The following is a 15700-nucleotide window of genomic DNA, read 5'->3' as shown; positions in this document are numbered from 1 at the left end:
AATTAGGAAGGATTAAGACAGTGCAGGTCAACTTTATATAGTGCTAGCAATTATTGATTTTGGGTCCAACACCGATTGTGTAGAGCCAGTCAACTGCACATTTAGTGCTGGTTGTAAATAGGGCTTGTGTAAGTGAGCTGATAGCTGTAGAAGATAATGTCCTGCTTGTATTGCATCTAATGGGTGAGGGTAACTGTGTATCGCAGTCCCTGCGTCTGTTTTTGGGGACGAAACATTTCCGCCACCTAGATGTGGAAAGTTTGATGTGATTCACAAGGATGCAGTTTTCAAGTCATGAGCAAAGAGTCCAAGGAAATCTTTCCAATACTCAACACCTAAACAGGTGGCCGCTCATAGATTCAGATCCAGATTTGGTTCACTAAGTGATGATTACAGTGCCTATGAGGCCTCATAAAAATTCCATGTAGTCCTGGTGCATACATCCATCCTTGTTACTGATTTAAAAAAAATTTTGCTGCCATTTATTTACAAATTTTCTTTGCAGTGACATGAGTTGTGATGCAGTGTGATTGTTGCAGTTCTGTTTGTGCATGATGGGAACCACAAATTTCATGATCTCCCTCTGTCAAATACACACAATTTATCCATAGGGTCTGGAAATACCTAAGTAGCTTTACAACTCAAATTCCATGCTCCAGACAAAAGGATAGGCCTATATGGACACCCTGGTGAGAAGCATTTTGAACACTTAAGTGAGCAATTTCATGGAGATTTTTGGTATTTATTTTTCAGAATTCCTTTTTTTAAAATGTTTTTAATGTTTATGTTGCGATTGTTGCACGCTGCACACATTCATCCAGGTGAGGAAGCAAAATGGCAACTGGAAACTAAGGAAATAAATTTGGTTAGTTTGATGCATTTCGTTGCACTTGCTGGTTTATGAATCATAATTTTGCAAAAAAAATTGATAGATTTCAATTCTTGGTGTTCTACTGATTAATCATTACCTATTGGTAATGAATTTACATTTGATTGATTGGATTTTCAGCAACTATTTTGGTGTGATGTTTTGAATCATAGAATAGAATCCCTATAGTGCAGAAGGAGTCCATTCAGCCCATTGAGTCTGCACCGCCTCTCTGACAAAGTGATTTACCCAGCCCTCTTCACTGCCCTATCCTGTAACCCCGCACATTCACCACGGTTAATCTATCTACCCTACACATCTTTGGACACTAAGGGAGAATGTACCATGGCCAATCCAATGGAATTAAGTGGTGCATAGCTTTGGCTTTAAAAATCTGTTGAGTATAAGGGGGAGGGAAGAATGAGAAGAGAACATACATATCAATAACATAAAGTTATTCAGAAGAACGAGGGGAGACCTTATAGAAACATATAAGATTATGAAGGGAATAGATAAGATAGAAGCAGGGAAGTTGTTTCCACTGGTGGGTGAAACTAGAACTAGGGGGCACAGCCTCAAAATAAGGGGAAGCAAATTTAGGACTGAGTTGAGGAGGAACTTCTTCACACAAAGGGATAGTGAGGATAGTGGGTGCAAAAAGCATTGAAGTGTCCAATCAGCCATAACCATATTGAATGGCAAAGCGAGCTTGATGGGCTACATAAGAACTAGGAGCAGGAGTAGGCCATCTGGCCCCTCGAGCTTGCTCTGCCATTCAATAAGATCATGGCTGATCTTTTCGTGGACTCAGCTCCACTTACCCACCTGTTCACCATAACCCTTAATTCCTTTACTTCTCAAAAATTTATCCTTGCCTTAAAAAACATTCAATGAGGTAGCCTCAACTGCTTCACTGGGCAGGGAATTCCACAGATTCACAACCCTTTGTGTGAAGAAGCTCCTCCTCAACTCAGTCCTAAATCTGCTTCCTCTTATTTTGAGGCTATGCCCCCTAGTTCTAGTTTCACCCGCCAGTGGAAACAACTTCCCTGCTTCTACCTTATCTATTCCCTTCATAATCTTATATGGTTCTATAAGGTCTCCCCTCATTCTTCTGAATTCCAATGAGTATAGCCTCAGTCTCTCCTCATAAACTAATCCTCTCAACTCTGGAATCAACCTAGTGAATCTCCTCTGCACTCCCTCCAGTGCCAGTATATCCTTTCTCAAGTAAGGAGACCAAAACTGTACACAGTACTCCAGGTGTGACCTCACCAGCACCTTATACAGCTGCAGCATAACCTCGTTTTTAAACATCATCCTTCTAGCAATGAAGGACAAAATTCCATTTGCCTCCTTAATTACCTGCTGCACCTGCAAACCAACTCCTTGAGATTCTTGCATAAGGACACCCAGGTCCCTCTGCACAGCAGCATGCTGCAATTTTTTACCATTTAAGTAATAGTCCATTTTGCTGTTATTCCTACCAAAATGGATGACCTCACATTTCCCAACATTGTACTCCATCTGCCAGACCCTCGCCCACTCACTTAGACTATGTATATCCCTTTGCAGACTTTCAGTGTCCTCTGCACACTTTGCTCTGTCACCCATCTTAGTGTCATTTGCGAACTTTGACACACTACAGTTGGTCCCCAACTCCAAATCATCTATGTAAATCGATCAATTGTGATCCCAACACTGATCCCTGAGGCACACCACTAGTCACTGATCGCCAACCAGAAAAACACCCATTTACCCCCACTCTTTGTTTTCTGTTAGTTAACCAATCCTCTATCCATGCTAATACATTACCTGTAACACTGTGCACCTTTATCTTATGTAGCAGTCTTTGGTGCGGCATCTTGTCAAATGCCTTCTGGAAATCCAGTTACACTACATCCACAGGTTCCCCATTGTCCACTGCACATGTAATGTTCTCAAAGAATTCCACCAAATTAGTCAAACATGACCTTCCCTTCATGAACTCATGCTGCATCTTACCAATGGGACAATTTATAACCAGATGTCTCGCTATTTCTTCCTTGATGATAGATTCAAGCATTTTCCCTACTACGGGAGTAAGCTAACCGGCCTATAGTTACCCGCCTTTTGTCTACTTCCTTTTTTAAACAGTGGCGTCACATTTGCTCTTTTCCAATCTGCAGGAACCACCTCAGAGTCCAACGAATTTTGGTAAATTACCACTAGTGCATTTGCTATTTCTCCTGCCATCTCTTTTAGTACCCTGGGATGCATTCCATCAGGGCCAGGAGACTTGTCTACCTTTAGCTCCATTAACTTGCCCAACATTACCTCTTTCGTGATAACGATAGTTTCTCAGTTCTCACCTGTCATCAATTTTTGGCATGTTATTTGTGTCTTCCACTGTGAAGACCGACACAAAATACCTGTTCAATGCTTCAGCCATTTTCACATTTCCAGTTATTACGTCCCCCTTCTCATCCTCTAAAGGACCAATGTTTACTTTCGTCACTCTTTTTCATTTTATATATTATAAAATGGCCTATTCCAATTCCCATGTTCCTTTGGAACATATGAACAAGGAGCAGAAGTAGGCCATTTGGTCCCTCAAGACTTCTCTGCCATTTAATAAGATCATGGATGATCTAATAGTAACCTCAAATCTGCATCCCACCTACCTGCTACAACCTATCACCCCCTTGCTTTCCAAGAATCTATTTACCTCTGCCTTAAAAATGTTCAAAGACTCTGCTTCCGCCAGCTTTTCAAGGAGAGAGTTCCAAAGACTCACAGCCTGATAGAAAAAAATTCACCTCCGTTTTAAATGGGCGACCCCTTATTTTTAAACATTTTTAGATAAGGATTCTCCTACAAGAAGAAACATCCTTTCCACATCTACCATGTCAAGATCCCTCAGGATCATATATGTTTCAATCAACTTGCCTCTTACTCTTCTAAACTCCAGTGGATACAAGCCGAGCCTGTCCAACCTTTCCTTGTAAGACAATCCACCCATTCCAGGTATTAGTCTGGTAAACTTTTTCTGAACTGCTTCCGATGTACTTACATCCTTCCCTAAATAAGGTGACCAATATTGCACACAGTACTCCAGATGTGGTCTCACAAGTGCTCAGTATAACTGAAGCATAACCTCCCTACTTTTGCATTCAATTTCCCTCGCAAGAAATGATAACATTCTATTAGTTTTCAAATTATTTACTGTACCTGCACACTAGCCTTTAGTGATTCATGCAGTAAGTCAGGGTGGTTAGCACTGCTGCCTCACTGCGCCAGAGACCCAGGTTCAATTCCAGCCTTGGATGACTGTGTGGACATTACACATTCTGCCCATTCTGCGTGCATTTTCTCTGGGTGTTCTGGCTTCCTCCCACAGTCCAAACATGTGTAAATTAGGTGGATTGGCCATGCCCCTTGCTGTACAAAGATGTGTAAATTAGATAGATTATGAGGATAGGGCAGGGGTGTGGGTCTGGATAAGGTGCTCTTTCGGAGAATCTGTACAGTCTCAATGGGCCAAATTGCCTCCTTCTGCACTATAGGGATTCTATGGTTTACACACCCAGATCCCTCTCCATCTCAGAGCTCCACAATCTCTCCCCATTTCGATCTATGCTTCTCTTTTCTGCTTTCGATTTCACATTTTCTCACATTATATTCCATTTGTCAGTCTTTGCCCACTCACTTAACCTATCTATATATTTCGCAGTCTCCTCACATCCTCTTCACAAACTTACTTTCCTAATTACTTCTGCGTTATCAGCAAATTTGGCAACCATCCCATCCATCCCTTCATCCAAACCATTTATATAAATTGTTAACAGTTGAGATCCCAGCACTGATCCATGTGGCACATCACTCATTACATTTTGCCAAACTGAAAAAGACCCATCGATGCCTATTCTTTGCTTCCTATTAGCCAGCCAATCTTCTATCCATGCCAATATGTTACCTCTCTACTTTTATTTTCTGGAATAACCTTTGATGCAACACTTTATCAAATGCCTTTTGGAATCTAACTATCCTAAAAACATCCTATGAACTCTGGGGAGGTGGTGGCCTGGTGGTATTATCACTAGACTATTAATCCAGAAACTCAGCTAATGTCCTGGGGACCCGGGTTCGAAACCTGCCACAGCAGATGGTGGAATTTGAATTCAATAAAAAATATCCAGAGTTAAGTATCTACTGATCTGGTTCACTAATGTCTTTTGGGACGGCATGGTGGCACAATGGTTAGCACTGCTGCCTCACAGTGCCTGGTACTTGGGTTTGCTTCCCAGTTTGGCTCACTCTCTGTATGGAGTTTGCACATTCTCCCCGTGTCTGCGTGGGTTTCCTCCAGGTGCTCCAGTTTCCTCCCACACTCCAAAGATGTGCAGTTTAGGTGGATTGACCATGCTAAATTGCCCTTAGCGTCAGGGGGACTAGATAGAGTAAATGCATGGGGTTATGGGGATAGGGCCTGGGTGGGATTGTGGTCAGTGCAGACTTGATGGGCCAATCAGCACTGTAGGATTCTATAAAAAAACGATTTAAAAAAACTGCCCTTTCCAGCCTATATGTAAATTAAGAGCTCCCATGACTATTGCTGTACCTTTCTGACAAGCTCCCATTATTTCTTCCTTTATACTCTACCCTACCATGTGAAGAGAAGTAGTTTCACAGTTTTGAGACTATTGATTTTGAAACATTGATAGTTTCAAGGAAAAAGATGGAGTATTTGGAGCTTGAAAGAAACAAGAACAGAAAATTAAGAGGAGCACAGACTATTGTATCAACAAATATGGAGTGACAGGAAGGAAAAGAGAGATGTCTTGTCAGTTGACCAGCTTTCTGCAAGAAATACAGGAAGAGTCATGCTACGTGTACTGGGCTATTCAAGTCTTGAAATATAACTTATTTTAAGGATTTTTTCTATAGGAGGGCAAATATTACAAACTCCTCAATAAATAACATTCTATATTAGTCAATTGGAAGCATGCAGCATTAGTCTCCATGGTTTTCTCCCACTTATATAAAATTATTGAGACATTATTATCAAAACCAAAGAATCCCTTCAGTGCAGAACAAGGCTATTCAGCCCATCAGGTCTGCACCGACTCTCCAAAAGAACAATCCACCCAGGCCCTCCCTTCCGTCCTGTCCCCATAACCACACACATTTACCATTGATACTCCACCTAACCTACACACCTTTGAACCGTGGGAAAAAACCGGAGCACCCGGAGCAAACCCATGGAGACACAGGGAGAACGTTCAAATATTACACAGTCACCCAAGGCCGTCATTGAGTCGGGCTCCTGGCGCTGTGGAGGCAGCGGTGCTAACCTCTGTGTCACTGTGCAGTCCATGTTAAGGAGATGATATTCTCGGGCCAAGACCGCAGCAAATGCAATGCATGCCTGAAGCAAAAAGCCCTGAATCAAAAGCAATTGATCTTCAAACCTAATCTACATAATAAGGGCCCATTGCCAAACTTGTGCTACCACAAGTAGCATGCTCCACAAGAAAAAAACAGATTTGGGCTGTTGTTGCTGTCGGGATTTTTCAAGGAGAGGGGAATGGATTGAACTACTGCTAGCTTTGTACAAAGGTATTTTAAAGAAAAAAAAATCAAAAACTAAAGTTTGCTAACAACCACAGAGATCACTGAAAAATTTGAGAAAGACATGCCTAATATCTGGGACACCTATAAACATTGGGCCCACAAATTTAATAGTGGGACCAACTCCTGAACAGATCAGGCACAGGCAGTTTCATTGCTAAACTGATGTACTTGCCTCCAGTTTTATGCCTGATAACTGGGCAAAGCACTAACAAATTTCTACTCCAGTAACTTAGCACGACTGATCAGTTTAAAAATCACGTTGACGATTAACAATCACCTCCAGCTAGCATATGTTGTTAATATCAGCCTTTGAAAGTTGCTGTGGTTACATGAAAAAGCGTTTGCCTATGGGAATATAGGAAGAAGACCCATGATAACATCAAGCCTAGGATTTGAGGAAATTAATTTTGATTCGACTCACCCCACTTTGTTGTGTATTTTGAAATAATGCAGAAATCTCAATAGGTTGTAGATTCAAATTCCAATTCCAGACAGGAGATTAAATGCAGTATTTTTCATCCTAAGTAATTGAGTCATTGGGAGAAGCTGTGCATTTCATTTTCATTCCTCCTATACTTCAATTATTTATCTGGATTTATCAATGTTGTCGGAGCATCAAATTATGAACAACTAAAACATTTAGATTTGAACTAATATTCCTTGTGTATATCAATTACAAATCAACACCAGTGAATGAAAATAACTCTTAAGTATATACCTAATAGAATCAGGATCTATCAAACTGAGTGGATGGAGACAGCACATTTAAATTGATTAGACTTTGTAAGTGTTAAGACCAAAAAATGTTATGACTTCTTTAAAAGCTTAAATTAAATCTGCTGAATAATGTTTTGTTCCAGTCTCCACCCTACAGCTCAGGAAGCTACGACTCTGGCAGAAATGAGCTTTCGGGAAGTTGCCCAGAGGACCTGTCAATCAACAGGGGTGGGGATGATGATGATGATGATCACGATGACCATGAAGACAATGAGAAGATCAATGACTCGGAGGGAATGGATCCTGAGCGGCTGAAGGCCTTCAATGTAAGAACAATGTATTAGTTCCTGCATACAGTTTCAAGGCACTTCAGGGAACAGACTCTAACAGAGCCACAGTCTTTTTTAACGCATCACTCTCATTAACTGGTTTATGCAGTATAGCCCATAGATAAGAATTTAAAGCCAGATAATTCTTTTCACTTAAATAAAGCTGAAGCAGCATTTCCATCAATAGATGCCAAATCCTTCCTAGACCCTTCCAAGACAAAAGCTGATGCTGGAATAGGTCCCACTCAGACCTAATATATTTCCTGTTTTGAAGGACTCTTCATTGTCTGGAATTATCCAGAAATTGTTGTGGCATTGACTTTTTGATTTTTGTCCCTGCAATTCCAATTTTTTAAAAGTTGCTTGCTTTTACGTCCACTAGGTCATGATTATAAGTGCTTTCATTAACTAATTCCAAGCGAGTAGACGAACTGAGGTGATGCTGTCACTGGAGAGTGATCATGTCACTCCTGCAGACTTGCAGCAGTGCTACATACAGTGGCATATGTTAGTAGTTCCTGGAAACAATCGTTAGGGCTGGGTCCAACTTTGGCTATGCAAGAAACAAGTGCTGGAAATCTGAATTAAAACAAAAAATGTTGGTAAACACAGTTGGTAAAATAAGATCTACAAGGAGGAAAGCGAGCTGAATTAGGGTGTGATCTCTTTCTCAAAACTGTCAGTTTTGACACAAGATGTACACAAAGCATTAACCCACCCATCTTTTGTTCCCAATGCTAATGGTCTGTTTTGTTGCTGATTAGATATTAGGGGCAATCTTTCAAAAAAAAAATTTTCGAGTGCCAGAATTTTTCCACCGCACCCGCCACGGGAATCGGAGCGGATGAGGAGCGGACAATGGGAAGCTCCATTGACCTCAGGCGGGATTTTACGGTTTCGGGATGAGCAAGGCCGTAAAATCCTGCTGTAAGTGTCAAATGTGCATGAAAACGGGAGAGTTTCAGACCTCTTATTTTGGGGAGAGAAAAAAATCAAATCCTTTGACACTTAGAAAAAAAATGAGACAATGTGTGATTTTTGCATTGGGAGAGTGGACAGAATCTATTCACACCAGGAAGCTGGCTGCTGACTGCTAGAGGATGCTTGCGCATGCACCCTGATTTCCCAGTGCACGATGTCAAGAATACACATGTCATTCCTGTCCCCTGCCCACAATCGCAGCCCCTCCCACCGATCGCGGCCCTGCTCACCACCTCCCCCCACTCCAGCCGACTGCCACCCCCGTTCACACCACCATCCCTCCCAGCCCCTGGTCGATCATCTCCCTGAATCCCCGAAGTAGTGTGCGCAGGCCCCTTCAGGCCTCGCCCCTCCCCTTAGGCCCCACCCTGACACTGCCCATTGCCTGGTGGGCACTGCCAGGATGCTAGACTGGTGGGCACTGCCAGGGTGCTAGACTGGCAGTGCCCAAGGGGCTTTGCCCATTCCTGCTCCCGGCCACCCAAGGGGTGTCAATGGCCATCTCATCAGGTCTCCATTGCTGGGGACCATTCGTGATCCTCACCAGTGAGGACCTCCACCGGCGAGCCCGTTAAGGCAAGTGAGCTCGAACTCTTGGACTCACTAATGATATTCAAAAGACCTAATGAATGTTAAATTCATTGTGCCCTTCCGGGCAGAAGGCTGATTTTGCCGATTGGGGCTGGTAAGATCACGAGAGGTGAGAAACCGGGCGTGAACCCGTTCTTTGCCTCTCTCGTGATCTTACCGCTCACTGCACCAATCAACCAGCATGACGAACTAGTAAGATCGCCCCTATTGTATTTTCTGACAGTTTTTACAAAGAACAAAGAACAATACAGCACAGGAACAGGCCCTTCGGCCCTCCAAGCCCGCGCCGCTCCCCGGTCCAGGATTGAATCCTGAATCCAGGATCCCCGCCCAATTTTCCAGCCTATCTACATACTAATATCCTATCCACCGAGCTGTCCCTCACAGCTACGATGCTTTGTTCATCACTTTCAGCTTTCAGTCATTGAGGAGTAAATGTTTACTCGAGAATAATTTATTCTGGGGTTATTTGAGTTTTTATTTACTGGCTTGCAACTAGACTTTACTTTGGCTTTATGTATTCAAATTGACTGCCTTTGTATGCGTTTAGTGTCCCAAACAGAGTTCTGATTTATCTGAACCTGAACGAGACTTTGAGCTAGCCTGTTTGGCTCAGCCACCCAAGCTTAGTTTACATGGTTTGGACCAGAGCTATGATTTACATTGGCTAAACTTAGCTAAACTAAACCTCAGTTAACTGATCTGAACCACCACCTGGCGTCAAACCAGACCCTTTTGGCTTGGACATGCACTTCTTCAAAGAAATTCAATTCCAAACTGACAAAGATCTAAGTTTTCATGTGATGGCAGTTCCTGTTGAGCTGGAATGCACCGGAGTGGTTTGCTCAGTTGTATCCAGCACAGTTCTGGGAGACCAAGTCAGATTGGGTATACCTTCATCACCAGTTCCAACATTGTACAGGTCAACTCTATTATGATAATGTCAAATTTCAGAACACAGTATAAACTATGATATTATAGAGTCATAGAGGTTTACACCATGGAAACAGTCCCTCCGGCCCAACTTGCCCAGGCCTCCAAGTTTTTACCTTTAAACGAGTCCCAATTGCCCGGGTTTAGCCCATATCCCTCGATACCAATCTTACCCATGTAACTGTCTGAATGCTATTTAAAAAACAAAATTGTACCCGCCTCTACTAATACCTCTGGCAGCTCGTTCTAAACATTCACCACCTGTGTGAAAAAATTGCCCATCTTGACCCTTTTGTATCTCTCTCCTTTCACTTTAAACCTAGTTTTAGACTCCCCTACTTTTTGGAAAAGATCTTGACCATCAATCTACCTTATCTATGCCCCTCATTATTTTATACACCTCTATAAGATCACCCCTAAGCCTCCTACACTCCAGGGAAAAACGTCCCAGTCTGCCCAGCCTCTCCTTATAACTCAAACCATCAAGTTCCAGTATTATCCTAGTAAATCTTTTCTGCACACTTTCTAGTTTAATAATATCCTTACTATAATAGAGTGACCAGAACTGTACACGATATTCCAAGTGTGACCGTACCAATGTCTTGTACATCTTCAACAAGACATCCCAACTCCTGTATTCAGTGTTCTAACCAATGAAACCAAGCATGTCAAATGCCTTCTTCACTACTCTGTCCACCTGTGATTCCATTTTCAAGGAGTTATGAACCTGTACCCCTGGATCTCTTTGTTCTATAACTCTCCCAATGCACTACCATTAACTGAGTAAGTCCTGCCCTGGTTTGATCTACCAAATGCATCACCTCGCATTTATCTAAATTAAACTCCATCTGCCACTCATCAGCCCACTAGTCCAATTGATCAAAATCCCATTGCAATCCTAGATAACCTTCTTCACCATCCACTATGCCGCCAGTCTTGGAGTCACCTGCAAACTTACTAACCATGCCTCCTAACTTCTCATCCAAATCATTAATATAAATGGCAAAGTCAGTAATATGGCAATCTTACCTCAGAAATTAGAGTGACTCTTGAAGGAAGAATAAAGGATTTCCTATTGAAATGGTTGAAACAAAATGCACTGTAAGGCGAACTTTGTTTACTAGCATAATTGTTTCGTTATTGCTTCTGGCAATCTAGGATCCAGATGACTAAAATTCATATGGGTGAAACTTGACGGGTAAGCCTTTATGCTAAATTTTATCAGGTTATTTTACCACATAGGCACCTACTCTTAGCTGAGCACATGATGCACAGGATAACAATTAGGAGCAGGAAGCCTGGAGATTTTCCATCTTGAACCTAAAGGCACTTACTTGTCCCCTTCAACTTATAACCTTCCTGGTCTATCTCAGTTGCTCACTAAATGGTTGAATATTTTGATATTCCAAACATGTAAGAGCTATAAGTATCAAGAGACCAATAATGGCAGAAAAGGAAATATCCTCTGTTCCACCCAGACTGTCCCACATAAATGTGATACTTTGTCCATCACAATGCATAGCCCTCCACCCTACTCAAAACCATATGATCACCTGAAACAGGCAAGAAGACAGATAAAAACCCAGTCAATTTGGGGGAAAATCCTCCATTTTATCAGTCAAAGCTAATTTTGCACTAGGACACCCAGATCTCTTTCTTTCTCCACTTTTAATATTTTTCTCTGAAGAGTTTATGTATATTGAGTATTCACCTGGCACATTTCCAAATTCAGCATCATAAACATTTAGGACTGCTTTGTATAGAATGTTTAAAAACTTACAACACAGAAGGAGGCCACTCAGCCCATGATGCAAGAAGCAGCTAAAAATATATCTATTTGTATGATGTTGCAAAAGTGTCCGTCACACTACATACAAAAAGAATATCAATACAATCCCAGCTGAACAATTTTGAAGGAAGGGTTTTCCTACTGTTTAATTTCTAATCTTGAGATAATCTGCAGAGATTATTGTAGTAAATGCACTAGTGCAAGGGTGGAATTGGTGCTAAAAGCACCCATTTCTTGGGCCAGCAAAGTTATATCATTACTCACATACCCAGATCCAGTTTGGGCAAATGTAAAGAGCACACGAGTGATGGAATGGAAAAATTAATGCAGGTAAATTTTAAAGGAATGGGAGGAGTACAATTCTGAAAGTCCCGAACAGCACCTTAACCCATTAGCAGCTCTTTACCAAGGCTGAAGAGGTAAGGACATGGAAAATGACAAAAAGATATGAAGAAAATAGAAGTAGACTTCAGCCTTATACTGCACGTTGCAAAAAAGTATCCTTAAGTACATAACACAACATGAAGACACTTACTCACCTGGAAATATAGTTAAAGGTACCTTGCCATGTTGGTTGATGATTATCCTGGCACATGTTTGTTTTTATGCAATGCAGTGTAAAGCATGGCATACTGTTATTCAGGTACTTTTGAAGAATAGGCCCAGTTAATGCATGATCGAGCCTTCATACATATCTGTGCCAATGAGCCTGCTATCATAACTGATTTGAGCACTTGAACATAACACTCCTTGCCTGCCAAATTAAGAACCTGTTGCCTATGATTACAAATGTGCGTGTGCAGGTGAAGGGTACAAATGACCTCTGGTGCCTAATATCTTTTTATTGGACTTCCTCTTTTGTTTCTCCAGAGTCTCCAACAGAGGATTCCTAATTGGATATCCATATTATGCCTGTAATTTGGCCAAAAAAGAAAATGCACTGAATCTAATACAGATTTTTACAGTGCAGAAGGAGGCAATTCGGCCCATTGAGTCTGCACTGGCTCTCTGAAAGAACATTATACCTAGGCCCACTCCTCTGCTTTATCCCCGTGACCATCCACATTCTTTCTTTTCAGATAGCAATCTAATTCCCTTTTGAATACCTCAATCGAATCTGCCTCCATCACCCTCCTCGGGGAGTTTATTGCACACTCCAAACCACCCTCTTGGTGAAAATAATTTTCCTCACATCCTCATAAATGAAACCTTTAGTGCTTGGAGGACAAAGATAGGACAGAAAGAACCTCAAAATAGTTCAAGAATCTTCTATAATAAAAACAGAAAATACTAGAAACACTCAACAGGCCTGGCAGCATCTATGGAGAGAGAAACAGTTAATGTTTCACCAGGGCCATGTCACTACTTTCACTATAACTGGTAGATCAGAGGATTTATCTGTAGCTTATCTTGCTAATTGATAGATGCATTTTCATGATGCTCCACAACGAGGCTTACGGCCTTTTAAGAACAGGCTGTATATTGTTCACAAGAGTTGTTAGAGTAATTTATATGCATTGCTGCATAAACAGTTTTAGAATGCACATCAATGACATTTCTACAAATATTCCAGAGTGGTTTGGACCTAATACTTTAAGTCCAGCTTTAAAAAGATTTAAAAAATTATGAATAAAAATTTGAGGGAAAATAAAACAACTGAATGCATTTATTTGTTATAGTTATCAAACCTTGGAATGTGATTTTAAAAAAATTAGATGGGTGCATTCTGGACCCCAGACTGTTGAACTCCCATGTTGCTGGGATTTAAATCTCTGCTATACCAATACAGGATTTCTGGGCCTTCCCTCGAGGAGGAGAGGAAATCTGAGGGACAATCATCCCCTAACAGTTAGTTCTAATTGGCACTGATGCCCATCTGATGGTCAGCCAAGGTGTGGCTCAAATCGATCAAGGAAAATAGAAAAGTTGGAGTGAGTTTTACCCTCAAAGTAAACAGAAATGAAAAAGTACATTCTGTAATTGCAGGCTTTGAATTGAAGGGCTTTAGTAGTACCTCTGAGAGACTTGCAATTGCAAAAAATTCTCTTAAAATAGGTTGTACTTTATTTGCTGAGCTAGAATATAAACATATTTATGTCAATATTTCCAGAATAATATTGCGTAAAACATGGATTAGGTTAAGCAAGCAAATAAAGTTCACCAACCAAAAACGTTTGTTGAAAGTAATCTTTTTACGCTTCTAGATAGTGACTGTGTGCTTGAATCAAACTTTAAGGGCCGGATTTGTCCCGTTGGAGGTGGGAGTCATGAGGCAAGTTTCATTCTGGCTTGCCAACATGTGTGAAACAAGTAGCAGATGTTATTTTGACCGAGTTGGGAGTTGCTTGCCTAAGGAATGGGCATGCCATCCAATAAGCTGGCAAAGGCATGGGATCCGAGTCAGTCAAAAGTGGGTCATGTTGTGATTTGCTTCGGCAGGCATTTCTGTGGCTGCTCTTTGCACATTAATGTTTTAGGACAAAGGTTGGCAAAGTTATCATTTCCCACATTTCAGAGGGCTGCAGGAGGCCTTGAACCTGGGACAAAGTAGCCTGGTGGTGCGTTCTTTAAAATCAGTGAACATTTATATAATGGGATAGGACCCCTCTGCCATGCTCAGCCTCTTTGGTGCCATAGAACCATAGAAAATTACAGCTCAGAAACAGGCCTTTTAGCCCTTCTTGTCTGTGCCGAACCACTGCGAACTGTATCTTCTCACAATAAGCTTAAAGCTGGCCCCATTCCCACCTCCATCGAACTGTCTGGTTCCCGACAATTGCTAAAGTCTGGCTGTCTCGCTAAAAATGAGGAAACTTATTGGGCACTGGTTCTCAATGAGCCCACAACAATGTTAAGTACCTGATTAATTGGAGTGGGCCTGTTCCAAAGCATGGGCCAACCTCCATCCTTGGGAAAATGGGAGAGGGCATAAACAGAGATGGAATTCCTGGTCACATTCCTTGGCAGCCATATTTTCAACTATTCCATTTCCAGTCCCAACTCATTGAGGTCAGAAAATCCGGCCCGAAGTATTTTCTCTTCAAACTTTGGCATTCCACTCAAAACTATATATTATTTCTAGGTCTCAACTTGGCTTGTGTTTACTGCAATACATTCTGCCATCCTCTTAGATAATTTGTGTTGATACTAAATCAATATTTAAAACTAATGTCAATAAGTCAAGATTATTTTAAGTAATAAATTTTCAACTTGCTTATCATTTTCATGGGTAGAGTTTTCTCGCTCATCATTCCGAGAGTTTGCACTGAATGTGCAGTCACCGACTCTCAAACTCCCACTGCCATTTAACACTTACTTGAATGTTGATTGGCAGTGGGTGGGGCTTCCGCCACTCTTGGAAGGAAGTCCTGCCTGTGAGGGCTGTCGGCCAATCTGATGTCCGTGGGGTTGGGAGGAAGGGGAGGTCTCCCAGTTTACTGGAAGATCGGGGCACTTGCGCAATGGTGCCCTGAGCAATCTGAAGCCAGTTTCACCGGTGAGCTTGGGCTCCACACCCCACCCCCACCCCCCAAAACTGGTGAGAATTGTTCTTCTGTCCAAAAAAGTGACAGAGTGTCATCAGATTGCATTTTCAAATTCGCCCAAAAAAAGGTCTGAAACTCACCCGGTTTCTCACTCACTCGGCACTTAGAATTTTTTTCGTAAGATCTCCAGTGGTGGCACAGTGGTTAGCACTGCTCCCTCACAGCAACAGGGACCCGGGTTCGATTCCCACCTTGGGTCACTATCCGTGCGGAGTCTGCACTTTCTCCCCGTGTCTGCGTCCCTCCAAGTGCTCCAGTTTCCTCCCACAGTCCAAAAGACATGCAGGTTAAGTGCATTTGCCATGCTAAATGCTCCCCCAGTCTACCCGAACAA

At 41.9% G+C, this 15700-nt stretch overlaps 1 protein-coding gene across 1 annotated transcript in view; it reads left to right on the top strand.

The window, feature by feature from the left end:
* LOC144508568 (nucleolar protein 4-like) overlaps positions 1-15700 on the top strand; it is a 276236-nt gene that overhangs the window by 221652 nt on the left and 38884 nt on the right. The window contains exon 7 of the mRNA XM_078236640.1: positions 7342-7524. Coding sequence (XP_078092766.1) covers positions 7342-7524 — 183 coding nt within the window. The remainder of the gene's footprint in view (positions 1-7341; positions 7525-15700) is intronic.

This window comes from Mustelus asterias, chromosome 20 (genome assembly GCF_964213995.1).
Source record: "Mustelus asterias chromosome 20, sMusAst1.hap1.1, whole genome shotgun sequence".
NCBI lineage: Eukaryota > Metazoa > Chordata > Chondrichthyes > Carcharhiniformes > Triakidae > Mustelus > Mustelus asterias.
Note: the sequence above shows the minus strand (reverse complement) of the source record. Positions and strands in the feature narration are given on the sequence as shown.